Raw genomic sequence first — 18,286 nt, 5'->3', positions numbered from 1 at the left:
ATACCCCCTTCACTCACACATACAATGGAAGTTACCGTAAAATGATAACTATTGGCTCATATGTGATTATTGCTCTGCAGGAAGGTTAAGGGTTGGGTGAGCCCGCAGTTTGAACACCTTTAAGAGACACTGACGCCCAGTGATAAAATAGCACCACCTTCAGCCTTTAATCGTGCACATTCTCCACCCGCCCACCTGACCATACCCAGATACCTAGGGGAGAACTCAGTTCATAGAGTGAACTACAAAGAAATTACATGTTTTAAGACAAAAACTACAGATACCCTGCTTGTGGAAAAAGTAAGTGCTCAATGCGAGATTAAGTAGAAGGTGAAAGGTAAACAGGGGCTAAGATGGATTACATGTTGAGATGTTGAGAAACAGATGAGTGATTTTGCCTGTAAAGTTAATGAGATGAACAAAAATTTCAATAGGGACCCCTTTCAAAGTGAATTTTAAAAATTGTGCCTTGGTCGCACACACGATACATGGCCACACAGCCATGAGTAACAGACACAAAAGTATCTAGGAAATTACAGAACCAGAGTTTTCCCTTACAATTCAAGGTCACTACACTTACCCACCAACAACAGACTATGTGTGGGCATAACACACAAGAACAGACCAGGTCAGGAAATGGTGTGTTATGGACATTTAGCCCGGCTTTCTTCAGGACCTTGGATTAAATTAGCTACTGCAGGCACATGCGATATATTGCATAACAAGTAACAAGATTGTACTACTAGAGAGTTACATCTATATCATGAACTTAGATACTTAAGTGTCCACTGAGAGGGAAGATATGCGTCTTCTTCCTATCAAAAAACAGAAAAAGGGGGGCGTGGCTTGGATGGCAAGGAGGCAGGAGACCTAAGTCCGGAGCTCCCGACCCCAAGTTCAAACGAGCGGCGCGCACTACAGCCCAACGGAGAGAAACTGAGCCAAACCCCGGAAAAAGTGTGAGGGAACCAAACGGGCACCCTACGAGAGGCTCCGCGACCAAAAAGAGCCAAGAATAAGGCGGCGGCGGGGGAGAAGGTGAGCGACCAGGGGGGAAGAGGAGCGACCCCAAGATGGCGGCTTGAGTCAGAAGACCGGGAAGACAGCGAGCCACACAAAGACAGGTGAGCCGATCCACCTAGAGCGCAACACCGACCGCCCAACACCCCCGCTCCCCCCCCCCTGCCTCAGGAAGAAGGGAGAGAGAGGCTGTCACGGCGTGCGGGGACCGAGCAAGTGAGTACCGGCTCAGCGGAGCAGCGTGCGCAGGTCGGCGCAAGGAACGAACTGGCAGCCCCCCCACGCCCTCACAGTTCTGAATCCTGACGAGGCGGCAGTAACATACCGCGGCAGAGGGGCCGACAGCCGCTTCGGTAGCAGGGAAAACAACAACAACAACAAGGCGGCCATCTTGGTAGAGGGGGAAGGAGCAGGGGCGGCCATCTTGCTAAAGCCACAAGTACATTACGGCGATAAACGGCCCGACAACACAGCGCGAGTGGGTCAGAGCGGCAAACTTGCACTCTCTCCGACGCAGCGGAGAACCAAGAGGCGACCAGTCTCAGCCACACAATCCTATCGGGGGGCCAGGCCGCAGCTGCAACAGCAGCAGAAAAGACAAAAACAAGGCGGCCATCTTGGTAGAGAGGGAGTGAGCGGGGGCGGCCATCTTGCTAGAGCCAAAGCACCTCACGGCGGAAAATTCTCCTGGCATTACACGACCCGACAACACAGTGCAAGCGGGTCAGAGCGGTAAACCCGCGTTTCTCCAACGCAGCAGAAAACTGAGGAGCAATCAGTCACGCAAGTGAGCACCGGCTCAACGGAGCAGCGCGCGCAGGTCAGCGCAAGGAACGAACTGGCAGCTCCCCCCCCGCCCTCACAATTCTGAATGCTGACGAGGCGGCAGTAACACACCGCGGCAGAGGGGCCGACAGCCGCTTCGGTAGCAGGGAAGACAACAACAACAACAAGGCGGCCATCTTGGTAGAGGGGGAAGGAGCAGGGGCGGCCATCTTGCTAAAGCCACAAGTACATTACGGCGACAAACGGCGATAAACGGCCCGACAACACAGCGCGAGTGGGTCAGAGCGGCAAACTTGCACTCTTTCCGACGCAGCGGAGAACTAAGGGGCGACCAGCCTCAGCCACACAATTCTATCGAGGGGCCAGGCCGCAGCTGCAACGGCAGCAGAAAAGACAAAAACAAGGTGGCCATCTTGGTAGAGAGGGAGTGAGCGGGGGTGGCCATCTTGCTATAAGCCAAAGTACCTCACTGCGAAAATTCTCCTGGCATTAGGCGAGCCGACAACACAGTGCAAGCAGGTCAGAGCGGTAAGCCCGCACTTCTCCAACGAAGCAGGGAACTGAGGGGCAATCAGTCACGCACCAGGCACGTACACAACAGGGGAGGAGGCAGAGAGCCATCGATAAGGCCACTGACGCTGTGACAAACAAGCCTGAGCAGACGGCGGCGAGAGCTGGAGCATAATAATAGTAGAGGGGACACGGCCAGAGCAGAGAACAGCGCAGAAGGCTGGCGGAGCTTAGGACTAAAACCAGAGTGGTCAGGTGGCCACCCAGGTTCAGAGACGACCCTATAACGCCGATTTGCACCTCGAGGGGCAAGGAGGGAGAAAGAGGAGACAAAGCCGCAAAAAGACAGCCACTAACAGAAGGGAGGCTCAGTCTCAACCAGGCCAAAAGAGGAACAGAAGCCATGGCAGGCAGGGACGGGAAACAAGGGGCCAACGACTTGAAGAAAAGCAAGAATGAGACACCGCCCTCACCGGGCAAAGAACGAAACAATCAGGGGGATGGCACCATAACGCTGGACATGCTCCTGAAGAAAATAACGGAGGGGAACGAGCTGGCAAAAGCCACGAAAAAAACAGTAGACAGCATCCAGATGGAGCTAATAGCAATCAGAGCCGAGCAAAGCAGAGCCAATGGAAGAATTGACGAGGCAGAGAAGCGAATAGGTGCGCTAGAAGACAACGCAAATATAACACATAAGGACATGGGGCTTGTGATAAAGAGAGCAACGGCACTACAGAAGGCCGTAGCGGAGCAGGAGGACAGGAGTCGCAAGGGGAACATAAGACTCTTGGGAGTACCCGAGGAGGAAGAAGACACACCAGGAGCATGTGCCCTCATGCTGGAGGCCCTAATACCTAAAATAACGGGACTTACTTTCGACAAACCGCTGGAGATCACCAAAGCGTACCGCATACCAGCCAGGAAGCAAATGAACAGCAACGCCCCCAGACCCATAATATGCAGACCACTAAGAGAAAATCAAACAGAGGCGATATTTGCGGTAGCCAGGAAGGGCCGCCCGATGATGATAAACGGGAGCAAAGTAACCATCACCCAGGACTTCTCCAAACTAACAGTCGAGGTGAGGAAAGGCTTCCTAGCCCAAAGGGAACATTTGCGGAAAAAGAACATTGCTTTTACATTTGCAGGCCCGTCCAGGATGAGAGTGACAGACAGACACGGAAGCAGAATCTTCGATGACCCCAACGACCTGCACCGATACCTACGAGACCCGGAACCAGAGGAGATGGAGCTGCCGAGCCCAGGGGCAAAGAGAAGGGCATCCTCTGACGAAACACACGAAGGAGGTGAATAAGAAGGAGTGCTTTTGAAGGAACACGCATGTCGCAGACAACCATGTACAGGAGCAACAGCAACCACCGAGACTCTTGACTGCTACGAACAATAGCCTGGAGTAACAAGCATGCGCAACCATGCAAGGAAACTCTGACATTAACAACAACCTACTTCAAAAAAGGGAATCTACCTCACACAACAACAACATACTACCTCAGATGGCCACAGAACAAGATTGGCCACAGCCACCGGGATACAGAACATGCCGTGAGCCACCAAACAGCAAGAACAACCATACCTACCTCAGCAAGGCCACGGTGGCCACGGGAAGAACGGGCGGGCAACCGCTGACCATATCCTTTTCTTCTGAAATTGACCATGAGGGGCGGGGTTTTTTTTGGCTAACACGCTAAGGACTAAAAGACTCAGGAAGAACTTGGGGGGGGGGGGGGGGGGAGTGTGAGGACCCTTGCTGTCGCACACCCGGTTTACTACTGACGGGGGGGAGGGGGGAGGGGGGGAGGGGGTCGGGCCAGGGGGGGGGAGTGAAGTCGGCAGATATGACAGTACATGGCAGAGCCGCCGGTTGCGTCATGAACAAAGGACCTAGAATCTTGCCTTTCTCCACAGGCACCCTATACTTTTCCTATTTTTTTTTTCCCATCCAGCACCCCGGGGGGGGCCGCAGAACGCAAAGCACAAGCGACGAAGCGAAACCACCATGACAAACCCAACAAGAGCGGGCCTGTCCACTGATTTGAAGGTAGTGTCCATGAATGTTAAAGGACTGAACCACCCAGTCAAACGCAGGAAAATCCTGGACTACTTGTCCAAACTAAAGGGAGATGTGTACATGCTCCAAGAGACCAAGCACTCCAAAGAGGAGGCGAAACTACTCAAAGCCAGATGGATAGGGGAGGTACTCTGCTCACCGGCAAAAGGGAAAAAAAGAGGAGTAATAACCATCCTGAGCAAGAAGGCCAACATGACAACACTAGCAGTGGACACTGATGAAGATGGCCGCATGCTCATAGCAAGCGCCCAGAGAGGAGGCGACACAATCCACATGGTCAATATCTATGGTCCGAACTCGGAAGACAAGCAATTCTGGCTGGGAGTGGACAGCAAGCTATCAGATCTCCCCCAAGAGGACCTCCTGATCACAGCCGGGGATATGAACAAGACGATGGACCAGGCAACAGACAGACACCCAAACAGACCAAGTCACAACTCCAACAACAACAACAACACCCTGAAAGACTTATGCACCAAACATCAACTGGCAGACCCGTGGAGGCTCCAACACCCGACAGCGCGAGAATACACATTCTACTCACACCCACATAACTCCTACAGCAGGATCGAATACATACTGATGTCCAACACACACACGCACCTCATAGAAGACACGGAGATAGCCACAATCACCGTCTCAGACCATGCTCACATAACACTCACTCTAAGTGGGAAACACAATGAAAACCCAACGAGGAGGTGGAGACTGAACGATGACATCCTCCAGAACAGAGAGAACGTCAAAGAAATTGAAGCTACAATCAAAGAGTACCTCGAACACAACGACAATGGCGAGGTAGGGAAAGACACCGTATGGGATGCCCTCAAAGCGACAATAAGGGGGAATTTGATAAACATCAAGGCCAGGATGAACAGAGGACGGAACAAGAAACTCCGTGAGCTCGAGGAGGAAATAACAGCACTGGAGAGAGGTCACTGTGCTAACATAACGGACAAAAACACGCTCACTTTGCTCACAAAAAAGAAATACGAGCTGAACAGGATCCTAAGCGAAAGAGCGGGCTCCTGGTTGACGAAGTTCAAGTCAGTCAACCTATGTGCAGCAAACAAAGCAGGGAAACAGCTGGCGTCCTACTTAAAGGCAAAACAAAGGCAACACACGATAGCAGCGATAACTGACCGCACGAACAAATCCCAAACAACGAACAAAGGAATACTAGAGGTTTTCAGACAATTTTACCAAGAACTGTACACTAAGGATCAAAACCTGAGCAAAGATGCAGGACGTGACCTACTCAGTAAAACCAATCTGCCGAAGCTAGACGAAGCGGAAAGGGAGTCGCTCGAAGCTGACATCTCGGAGGAAGAGATTGGAACTGCCATAAGCCAACTGAAACGGAACAAGGCGCCAGGACCAGATGGCTACTCGGCGACATTCTATAAAACCTTCAGCGAACACATCAAGACACTGATGGCACAAACATACTCCACATGCATCCAGAAAGGGAGGATGACGGAGTCCATGTGCGAGGCCAACATCACCATAATTCCCAAGGAGGGGAAAGACCCACAATATCCCCAGAACTACAGACCAATATCGCTAATAAACGTCGACTGCAAGATCTACGCAAAAGTCTTAGCCAACAGACTAAACAGGATCCTGCCGAACATCATCCACCCCTCACAAGTGGGATATATAAAGAACAGACTGTCGCAGGACAACACAAGGTTACTGTTCCACCTGATCAACCACACAGCAAGCAGCAACGAGCAGGCAGTCATGATAGCGCTGGATGCGGAGAAGGCTTTCGACAGAGTCTCGTGGCCCTTCCTGGGTAACTGTCTGGGAGCCTTTGGCCTAGGCAGGAAGTACACGGCGATGGTCATGGCCCTCTACAACAAACCGAAGGCGAAAATAGTGGTAAATAGGAGCGCATCCGAAACGCTCACGCTGGGCAGAGGCACCAGACAAGGATGCCCTCTCTCCCCCGGACTATTCCTGCTCGCTCTAAAGCCCCTGCTAGCCAGAATCAGGGACAACACTGAGATAACAGGCGTAAAGCTCAAGAGGAAGACCGTCAAACTAGCAGCATACGCCGACGACATCCTAATCACAACAGCGAACCCCTCCACGTCGATAAAAGCTCTGATGGCCACAATAGGTGAATACGCAGAAGCCTCAGGCTACAAACTCAATAAGGAGAAATCGGAGTGTAAGCCAATGAATGTCCACACCACAAGAGAAGTCCTAGGCGATTCCGGCCTAGCATGGCAGACGAAACCTCTGAAATACCTAGGGCTCCACTTTGGGAGAGACCTCACGTCAACGCTGCAACACAACGAGGACCTCACGCTGAAGAAGATAAAGGAGAGACTGGAGTTATGGTCACCAAAGTTCATCAGCTGGTGGGGACGCATCGAAACGATCAAAATGATGATAACACCGGTAATAAACTACACGCTATCAATGCTACCACTCCCAATGACAGAGACATTTCACAAAAAATTGGACCAGCTCATAAACATCTTCCTGTGGAAAAACAAGAAGCCAAGGATAAGCCTACAAAAACTAAGACTGTCAAGAGACCTCGGAGGCCTTAACCTGGCGAACTTCAAGACATACCAGACGGCATGTCTGGCGAGACAGGGTATCGCCTGGGTAGATGCCACACAAACGTACATGCCAGTATGGCTGGAGGTCGAACAAGACATCCTAGGAGGACTCAAGCCAATAGCACTCCTAACAGCGAACCGGCACCCACTGAAAGCGAGCGCCATACTAAAACACACGAGAGACGCCCTGCTGAAAGTGGACAGGCACATGGCGCAGAAACTGAAAGGCACTGCTTGGGAATCCATCTGGTTCAACACTAAAGTGACCTACCAAGGGGCGACACTGCACAATGACACGTGGATTGGAGAAGGCATCAGCACGCCCAGTCAAATGGAAACAAAGAAAAAACCGCTGACGTTCCAGAACCTACAGCAGCTACATGACCTCCCGAACCAAGAGTTCTATAACTTCCTAAAAATTAAGACAGCAATAACAAAGGCCAACCTGTGCGGAGGAGAGCCGGGGATCATCAAGTATCTGCAGCTCATCAACTCAGCAGGTCACCAAACGGCAAAAATCTATAAACTCCTCAGCCCATCCAAGATGGCGCAGAACAAAAAAGCAACCAACACATGGGAGACGCGCCTGGGCAGGCAATTAAATGAAACGGAGCGAGCGATAATGTGGAGCTCAGCGACAACAAACAAAATCACCCCACAACTAGCGCAAACAAAATACTGGCTGCTCCACAACGCATACTGGACGCCATCCAAACTCCACAAGGTCGGCATAGCAGACTCAGACAAATGCTGGAACTGTCTGAAAGAGGAAGGGACCCTCGAACACCTTATCTTCACCTGCGTGAAAGTCAGGAAGTTCTGGGCACAAATCAACACTTTCCTGAACGATATGCTCAAAACACATCTGGAGATCAGCTTCGTCAGCCTGGCGACTGAGCACCTAACAGCGAACCTAAAAAGTAAAGAAGAGAGAGAACTCCTAGACCTACTTCTCACAGCAGCCCTCAAAATGATCCTAACGAACTGGAAAAACACAGCCAAAGCAAGCTTTAAAACATGGATCAACTGGATTACCTTCCTGAGGGGAGCCGACAACATTACAGGCACCTTCTCGAAAGAACACAAAGCCAAGCTGCACATGTGGGACCCGCTCGATGAGCTCCTGAGGACGACCCAATAAAGGACAATCAAGGACAACTACGTGCGTCCCCCCCCTTTTTTCTTCTTTTCTCTTTTCTTCTCCAGTGGAGGGAGAACAATAGATATGACCGCCATCTGTGTACCTATATCTGTATGTATATATATATATATATATTTTTGTACGACCTTCTTTTGTATACCAATAAAAAATTTCTAAATAAAAATAAAAAAAATAAAAAAACAGAAAAAGTTGGACAATATGTAAATCAACACTCAAACACACACATACACCTAAATATGTACACAGAGACCGTATAGCCACACCTGCAGGGATAATTTGTATCCTGCACAGTGAAAAGCATACTAGCTTGATCCCCCCCCCCCCCCGAGGCATTTCCTCGGAGTGATACTCACCCAGCTTTGTGTGGGTGATTACCTCACCTCACCCGGCGACCGCTCGGGAGTGCGAGGCCCCGCTCTGCAGTGTAGAGAAAAAAGAACACCGTAAGCACACTACTTTACAGTATCCAGACCAATGGTTCTACACCTAAAACTCAACACACGTGTGATAGTGCCCTACTGACACGCCAACCACCTACAACTCAAGGATTACCACGGGGCGCGTAGGGATTATACTTGTTGATATGTAAGTCATGTCACAGGGTTACTGCTGACTCGAGTATTAGATTCAAAATGGCTTCTATTACACTTATTTTCAACACACTGTAGGAGGTGGATTAGCAGAAAAATATTTCTTAAAACAATGGGTAGGGGTACTAAAAACGTATAAGGGAAGCTAACTGGGCCACTCATAGTTTTGTACTCCTCGACTATCAAAGGATATCTAGCCGACAGACAACCCTCCCAAAAGCAAAGTATGAAGGAGGAACAGGGTAATCCTGGCTACTTAAAATCTTACTCCCTTTGCAGAAAATAGCTAACGTAGCGCCCTAAGAAGGAACTGACTGCAGTTATGAGAAGACACCAGACGACTGACCTGTCCGTCGGTGCCCTGAATCCGGTACCGAGCGGAAGTGGAGGTGAGCGGGATGCCGCCATTCCTCCTTTAATAGCCTTCGTTGATGACATAACGAGACCTCCATAGCCTAAAGACTGGGCCAATTGACAGAAGGCGACGCTGCTACTGTAGCGCATGCGCGAGAATTAGTAATCACTATTCTCTGGCGCATGCGCAAACCTGAGATAGCGCGCATCGAAAGTATGCCGTATCTTATGCATGTAAAAAGGGGGTAAATATTTCTAGAACATGATTCTAGAATATTTACCCCCTTTTTACATGCATAAGATACGGCATACTTTCGATGCGCGCTATCTCAGGTTTGCGCATGCGCCAGAGAATAGTGATTACTAATTCTCGCGCATGCGCTACAGTAGCAGCGTCGCCTTCTGTCAATTGGCCCAGTCTTTAGGCTATGGAGGTCTTGTTATGTCATCAACGAAGGCTATTAAAGGAGGAATGGCGGCATCCCGCTCACCTCCACTTCCGCTCGGTACCGGATTCAGGGCACCGACGGACAGGTCAGTCGTCTGGTGTCTTCTCATAACTGCAGTCAGTTCCTTCTTAGGGCGCTACGTTAGCTATTTTCTGCAAAGGGAGTAAGATTTTAAGTAGCCAGGATTACCCTGTTCCTCCTTCATACTTTGCTTTTGGGAGGGTTGTCTGTCGGCTAGATATCCTTTGATAGTCGAGGAGTACAAAACTATGAGTGGCCCAGTTAGCTTCCCTTATACGTTTTTAGTACCCCTACCCATTGTTTTAAGAAATATTTTTCTGCTAATCCACCTCCTACAGTGTGTTGAAAATAAGTGTAATAGAAGCCATTTTGAATCTAATACTCGAGTCAGCAGTAACCCTGTGACATGACTTACATATCAACAAGTATAATCCCTACGCGCCCCTTGGTAATCCTTGAGTTGTAGGTGGTTGGCGTGTCAGTAGGGCACTATCACACGTGTGTTGAGTTTTAGGTGTAGAACCATTGGTCTGGATACTGTAAAGTAGTGTGCTTACGGTGTTCTTTTTTCTCTACACTGCAGAGCGGGGCCTCGCACTCCCGAGCGGTCGCCGGGTGAGGTGAGGTCATCACCCACACAAAGCTGGGTGAGTATCACTCCGAGGAAATGCCTCGGGGGGGGGGAATCAAGCTAGTATGCTTTTCACTGTGCAGGATACAAATTATCCCTGCAGGTGTGGCTATACGGTCTCTGTGTACATATTTAGGTGTATGTGTGTGTTTGAGTGTTGATTTACATATTGTCCAACTTTTTCTGTTTTTTGATAGGAAGAAGACGCATATCTTCCCTCTCAGTGGACACTTAAGTATCTAAGTTCATGATATAGATGTAACTCTCTAGTAGTACAATCTTGTTACTTGTTATGCAATATATCGCATATGCCTGCAGTAGCTAATTTAATCCAAGGTCCTGAAGAAAGCCGGGCTAAATGTCCATCAGGCTGAAACATGTCGACCGTACTGCACAGCGCCATAGGTTAACTCTAGTACCTGGCGTGTTTTTAAACATTGACACTTAGCCTCCTGTCCAAACGCTGCCTGGGGTCTGAGTAGCCATTTTTATTCACTATCACCATATAAGCACTGCATTTTTTAGAATTCATACCACTCTAGGATGTACGTTATTAGGAGACTCTTGACATCTGGTCCGTACCGGCACTTTACGGTCGGATTCGGTATGGTATGATCAGCAATTTCCACGTGATGTAAAACTCCACCATGAGGGGGGTCTGATGGAAATTGTTGTAGCCTTCTGTTATTAACAGTCGCTGTTTTCAACAACTTGTTCAACGCATCCACCTATTCTGCTTCACAGTAGCTGTGGTAGTTACACACCATTTCCTGACCTGGTCTGTTCTTGTGTGTTTTGCATATTGATACAGGGGAGTGAGCAGACAGGTCATAAAATATTCCCCTAGACCCTCCACACATCTGTTTTGTTTCTTGTTATGTGTGGGCATACCCAGCTGGCTGCAAACACCTGCTTGCCACAAACTCTGCTTCCATTTTCCAAAATTACAGAAGTAAGACACCCATTAGAGTAACTACAGATAACATATTTCAGTCTCACAACATAATACTCACGAAATTCTAAAAAACATCCATCTTAAAGGTTGAATTGCTTTATCCGACATGGATGTCACACTACCTCCAGATAAGGCTAGATTTCCTTGTAGAACAACTGCTTTGATTGAGGTCAGCAATGGGCAACGAAAAGCACTCGATCAGCAAAGTAACGATATGCAATTCATTCAGTTACTTCCTGTCTAAGTATTCTTAAAAATGCCACCCAAAGTTCCCTCGTAACCACAACATCAAAGAATATAAACTGAGCACTAGCCCAGCGAATTGTACCAGGCATGTAGTAATCAATAGAAGAAGCCTCAAAAGAAGAAAGTGGCTGGTGTATTTGTTAAACCAGGCAGGGCAGGCTTTAGCGCTGGTGGCGGCCAGTGTGAATCTTTTTTGCACCTCCTCCTTGGATCCCCCTCACTACCACCTGTCAAAACTGCCCCTCATCTCTCCATAGCCCCTCTCTCAAATACATTTCATTCGTTTTAAAGCGCTGGGAAAGGCTGTCTTTACTAAGCCACTCAGCTATCCACATTAAATACAGATCTGTTCTTTGCAGCAGGCTTATAAACTCCTAGCGAGTAAAAACTGCCACTAGACAAAACGTATCTCCCTCTCTGGTTGCAACATTAATTACAAAAGATATTATGACATTTTAATTGCTGCCTGAAAGCTGGACACACAAGGAAGTCTGCAGCAGGTGCTTTTAAATCGTAAGGTATTGCTAACACAGCACCCCCGCCACCCACAAGGTCAATGCCCCCCTTGCAGGTCAGCGCCCAGACAAGGGTCACACCAAAGCTAGCCCTGTGTCATACTCAGAGGACGCCCAGTACCGCTTGTGGCCCTCCTGACCTATACATGCAGCCCCCTGGTGAAAAGTAGCATTGAGATGATATTTAAGTGATCGACATTAAATAAAGAGCAAGCATTTTTAACCTAAGTAAAGGAAAATAAGCAACAAAGGAGTCCTGCACCACTAATCTTTAGGTTAACCATCATTTTAGAAGACATCTTGGCACGACATGTAAAAATATGATACTGTTTCTTCAAATTCAAAAAACTGCATTTCATTACCACGCAGGAGCGTTCAGCTTAGTACATTGGATTATATCACAAGATACTCCGTTCACAACCAGCATATTTTGGCAAAGTGGTAAAACCAGGATTAAAAGTCAAGTCTCCTAGTGCCATGGCTAAAGTTTTCCCACGGGTCCATGTCTAGCAGTGGAGTTGGGTGTTTATGTCTGCCCGCCTCAGTGAAGTGCAAATCTTGTTCGGGGGGCCTTTGTCAAGAATTTTTTTTAATAGCACATGCCATTGGCACTCCTGAAGATTCTATTCGATTCCAATTCCATAATCAAGTTACTTCCTTTGTACACTTGATTTACCAAAAGGTAGCAATACCAAGCACGAAGGCTTACCCCAGGGCACAGAGGAGGGATACCAACTCTGATTCAGCATGACACAAAACTGCCAAATCTAGGTATTTTCTAGAGACTGTGGGCCTAAAATAACTTAACTCACGATCCACAACCCGTACACACATGCTTTGCTTCCCTTACGTCTTCCTTACACCCTCCAGCCAATCTATGCGACCCTCGGTTATGCCACAGACCGTACTTTTTGGCCCCTGGAAAAATGTCTGCAAGAACTCAGGTGTTACACAGTCAACCAGAGTGTTGCGAGAGGCTGTCAAATAGTTCACACCCTTTTACCCAGAGCTAGTTATAACATGCTCGCTTTAGGGTTTAGCACTGTGGCATGCACAGTAATGATCACTATACAAGGCTTTAACTCTTTCCATTCTAGCAGCGTTTAGTCAAATCTAACTCAACAGCATGAGAGAATTCCACCGGCCTTGTACATATTAAGGCTTGCGGCCACTTGCACAAATCTAACATGGGAAAGTACCAATCTATTTTTGAAGATGGGGTGGGAAGGAGGTCCCCATCTAGCCACAATCTGAGATGTGAACATTCCTCCTACATTTCATATCCTAATTGTAATCTCTTTTAAAACTGTGCCTAGTCATTCAAATTACAGAATTTCCGGCATACTCCCACGGGCTAAAACTTTAGTCCAATTATAGTTTGTCTGCTATTTTGACACTCTTCTTCATGCCCCTTTAGGAGAGAGGTTATTTTCTAGGCACCCTTTAATACCCGGAAGTCTGATTAAGCAATAAAAAAATAAAGGCTCAATATAGTGTGCGCATGTAACATAATTGACACAAATTGTGTCGTATTTACCCGCAAATGACAGTGAATACAGTGGAGAAAAATGTGCTCCCATGGCAAAACAGGAAGAGACATGAAATTTTAGCAACTACCACTAAATTGCAACTTTGTACATTTTTAGGATGATGTCTATTGGCTACCCCTACCCACGGCATATCTAATTTAAGTACTAACAAACAAGTGCCTCTCATCAGAGCGAGAAAAAGCCAGAAGTACGCACATACGTTCCGATAGAAAGAAATTATTTTGCACCATAGAAAATAACTGATCATATTAAAAAAAAAAAGACAGCAATGAGCTATTGCGCCTACAACCTAAATCTGCAGGTAATCGGAATGCTTAATACAAGTGATAACAAAGGTACACACGGAAATGCAATTTTCAGAAATGTTAAAAGCACTCTTTGGGAAGGTTGTAAATCCCAAACATCTGGCACATATAGGCGTAAACTTATGAAACAGATTTACTCCATTTTCTCGCTGACCACGCCCTATGTACAGCATAAGTAGGCAAAAAATTAGAAAACTCGAATGGGCCAACACGTGTTAATCAGTTTTGCAACTCTACGATTCATTGTGTCTGATACACATTCTACCTTTTCAAACTAGAGCCACAAAACGGTAAGGCTTGAAATTACAAGGCTTGCTTTAAGAGTGTTACAGCTTCAAATCAAAGGAGTGACTATTAAAAATCTTTCACCCAAAATATATAGGTGGGTCTAATAGAAAACGATTTTGGCCATGTAAAAATTGTCTGGGACTATCTCAGAAGTATTATTTTTGTACCAATATATGTGCATCAAACAAATAAATGTTTTGGGGGTCTCTCACAAGTGGTTTGGTTGTTTTTGTAGAGAGCTGAATGTGCCCAGGGGAACAGGTTGTCGGTGTGCCCTTTGACATCTCATTTAGTGTTTGTAAAGTGCAGTGCCTGCCAGCAGCAGGCAGTTCAGCACTTTGCAGGCTGGAATCAATGCAAAGCATTAGAACGTGACACAGATGACCATGTACTGAAACACCTCTGTGGGAATGGGAAATATAAGCTAGTAGCTGTGACACAGGCAACACGCCAGGAAGTAGTAAAGCAGCAGAAACTCGTTGTTTACTAAAGGAGGGAAACAGAAAGTCTAGATGCAACTGCCAGTTGAGTGAGATTGGAAATACCCAGGCAGAGTTTTTATGTTTGACAAAAGAGCTCCCAGGAGGCTCTGTAAAAGGAGAAATTAGTTTGCCATTTCTTTGCAAGCTCTGATGGAGGTCGCAACAAAGATTGGACGCAGGGCATAGACTGCCCAATGGGAAGCAAACAGATTCTCAGGGAAACTGGAATTATGCAGTAGGGGAGGACAAAATTATGTGGCATGGTTTACCATAGTATTCGGAAAGAAAAGGCAATATATGCTGCATTGTGTGATAGTATTAACTCTATTTTGCCATTTTTATACATCTTAACACTTATTGGGCAAAAAGTGTTACCCTCATTAGTACCAGTCTGACACAAATACAGCAATAAGCAACAGAAAGATAACCGGTCAACTTAAAGGAGGGTTTTTCAATGTGCAGCAACACGAGTTGCAGTGTTTTTATAACTTCTGATCCGTTTGATCTAGAAACTAGTTTGTTTAAATCTACAGATTATGCAGAAGATGATGGATTATGGGGTAAATCCATAATTAAGTGTAAATACCAGTGCTGCAAAATCCGCTAATTCCAATGGCCCTGGCCATTCTCTGTTCTGCTACCAAGACACACAGAGATGCCTCCTAGGTTCTTCCATGGTTGAGGATGTTGTATCCTCAGCAGTTTGGAAGGAAAAGAGTGAAAAAAAGACTATTGCCTACTTTCCCAGTTCACTGACGAAGTACTGTAGCTGCTAATTCACCACACTGAATTATGAGTTGTAGGTCCATAGATATACACCCCCACAATATAGCCAAAGCAAATGGTATACTAACTGCACCAATTTACAGGAATCAAAACTGGCCATCGAATGGACAAACATCCTATTGCTCCTTACCTTTGCCCAGCACAGTCCCAAACTCCAGCCCCCTCTTGTTCACTGCAAAGGTGTAATTCTCAGGTTTGAAACCGGGTTTGCATAGTGTTCCCTCACCAAGCCCTCGTCCAACCTAACCAAGAAAAGAAATGAACAAAAAAACAGCTATTAAACAACCAGCAATGGAGGTGCTCAATCTAAGGTGCACTCAGGCAAGGACACCTCCACAAAATACCTTATGTGACATGGGCAATCTTGTCACACACAAAGGAGATGATATTACCATTACAAATTACTAGATCTAATTTACACATTGCAACTCCCTCTGCTGAAGGATTTCATGACGAATTAGACCCAAAGAGACAGCACATAATCACGGTGAAATACATTGGAAAGCCAGAGTTTCTGGAGAGCAAAGACAATTCTATTTAATACTTGCAACATTTCATTACAGGTGCGGTTAAGCAGGGTGTTATTCCCCTCCCAGTCCGGGCGGCCATCTTCGGACTCAAATACTACTTTTTGGGCGACAGGACGTGTCAAGAAATGGATGTGAGCGCCAGTCGGGTAAAGACCTGAGAGGTCGGCTGGAGGGTGGAAGGGAGTGAGGCAGGAATGACAGTGGAGGCACGAGGCCTAGCTAGGAGCAGGTTAGGCGAGGGGGTAGAGTCTGACCGGGCGAACCACCCTGGAAACGAAGATTAGGGGCGGCTGCGAGCGAGCCAGGCAGAGGGGATAAAGGGAGAGCGGGGGCTAGCATGGTGACGTTGGGAGTGAACTGCAAGGTAGGGGCGACGATGAGGTGGGCAAAAGTCAGGCAGGGGAGACGAGGGAAGCGTTAGGCACGCACTACGATGGGAAGATGCAGCAGGCATGAACACAGGTAGGCAAGTCAGGCAGATGCAACAGGATTAGACCAGTCAGGTAAAGTTCCATTTGGAAACTACAATGATACATTTTGCCGTAAACCTGATCAGCCGTCAGTGAAGTGCAACGGGTCAGTCGGGTAAGGGTCCCCTTGGAAAAGTATTTATGGAAAGAATTATCACAAAAGTTCCGCTCACGCGCCCAACTGGGGCCGGGTCTGTACCGCGAGTTTACCTGCAAGAGGAAGCAAAGAAACCCAAAGCCCCACAGGAGGGGCCGGTGCTGTCCGCCCATTGGCCGAGAGTTCAGAGAGCGCCTGCTGTGGGGTCCTCGCAGCGCTGAAGGTCAGCCCCAGTAATGAAGGAAGAGGTCAGCACTCAGAGGCCGGTAAAAGGTGCCCAATATCCACAGGTCAGGCTCCCAGGTGCACTCTGAAATACTGTCGGCGGTGTGCCTTGTATACAGGTCACCCGTTCAGGCGTCCCGTGTGAAAAGTGCAGCTTCCGGCTTGACCAGTGCAGGTTCCTGTGACTCCGGTATTCGGGGTCCCGCTGTCCCCAGAGGCTTCAGACCCGCTGTTGCCTCGTCGCAGTCGCTGCTCCTCTGCGAGGCCCCGCCCCTCCTCCTGTCTATAGCACGCGCTGACCGCGGACACGGCCCAGCCCGGGGCACGTGACCCAGCACAGGTGAGGCGCCCCACCCCGAGGGGAGGCGGCTCCCGCCGGGTCCTACCGCCGCCGGCTCACACTTTAGGAGGATTGGTTCTGTTAGAATATGTTCAAACATTCAAAAAGGTGCATTTATTTTTTTATCAAGGAAGCACTTCACCTTAGTGTGCGCCAGTGCATTAAATGGGCAGTAATAGTCTGCACTTCTTTAATTTGAAAGGGAGAACACCCGCGCTTCCCAGGATTGCTGCAATTCATTTAATGGGGGATTACAGCACTTCTAAAGAGCAAACAGATACTCTAAAGAGCTGTATTTTACATGGGTACGGAATACCTGAGCTACTTTAATTTGAAAGGGAGTGTGGTGACCAGACGTTCTGGATTTACCCCGGACAGTCCCTGTTTTCAGGGAACGGTCCCGGGTCTCACCCAGGGGCGGCTGGTGACATTTGAAAGTGGTGTGGCGTAAAAGTTCGAGATGAGTGCCCTATGGCGAGGGAGCGTAGCGAACGAGACTGACAGTTGTAAGAGGCACATGGAGCTTCAGCCTCAGGTAGCTCCTTCTCTGCCCCTCAAAGATCCTGGTGATGGAAGACTATGCTAAAGGTAGTGGAGAGGGATAACTAACAGTAAGGTAAAGGTAAATCATGCTAACAGCAGCTGTAACAGAAAAGGCACAGTATGGTGGTAGAAGTCCATGCAAAAATGTAGTTTCATGTGATAAGGCACAGTATAGTGATGAAGACCATGCTTAAGGCAGCTGTGAGGGATACCGCACAGTCAGGGGCGGCTGGTGACATTTGAAAGTGGAGAGGCGTAAACTAATTTGCATATTGCACCGCAGCGATCGAGCGCAGCCCGAACCACCTTGCATCCATCCATACATCATTCATGCATCCACCCATCTATCCACCCACCCACCCTGCATCCATACATCATTCATTCATGCATCCACCCATCCATCCATCATGCATCCCTTCATCATGCATGCATGCATCCATACATCATTCATACATCCACCCATACATCCACCCACCCATCCTGCATCCATACATCATTCATTCACCCACCCACCCATACATCCACCCATCCATCCATCATGCATCCACCCATCATGCATGCATCCATGCATGCATCCATCCATACATCATTCATGCATCCATCCATCCACTCATCCATCATGCATCCACCCATCCATCATGCATCCACCCATCATGCATGCATCCATGCATCCATCCATACATCCATACATCATTCATGCATCCACCCACCCACCCTGCATCCATACATCATTCATTCATGCATCCACCCATCCATCCATCAT

General features: G+C 47.9%; 1 protein-coding gene across 2 annotated transcripts in view; it reads right to left on the bottom strand.

Moving 5' to 3' along the window:
• LOC144798908 (cadherin-1-like) overlaps nucleotides 1–16,927 on the bottom strand; it is a 209,867-nt gene extending 192,940 nt beyond the window's left edge. The window contains exons 1-2 of one of the 2 annotated variants that reach the window (XM_078670010.1): nucleotides 16,529–16,927; nucleotides 15,449–15,560 (exon numbers count right to left, since the gene is read on the bottom strand). In XM_078670010.1, the coding sequence (XP_078526136.1) occupies nucleotides 15,449–15,560; nucleotides 16,529–16,588 (172 nt within the window). In that variant the 5' untranslated portion in view covers nucleotides 16,589–16,927. The remainder of the gene's footprint in view (nucleotides 1–15,448; nucleotides 15,561–16,528) is intronic. The other variant, XM_078670011.1, reaches the window with a different exon arrangement.
• Between the last annotated feature and the right edge of the window lie 1,359 nt (nucleotides 16,928–18,286).

The sequence above is a fragment of the Lissotriton helveticus genome, chromosome 12 (genome assembly GCF_964261635.1).
Source record: "Lissotriton helveticus chromosome 12, aLisHel1.1, whole genome shotgun sequence".
In the NCBI taxonomy this organism is placed as follows: Eukaryota; Metazoa; Chordata; class Amphibia; order Caudata; family Salamandridae; genus Lissotriton; species Lissotriton helveticus.
Note: the sequence above shows the minus strand (reverse complement) of the source record. Positions and strands in the feature narration are given on the sequence as shown.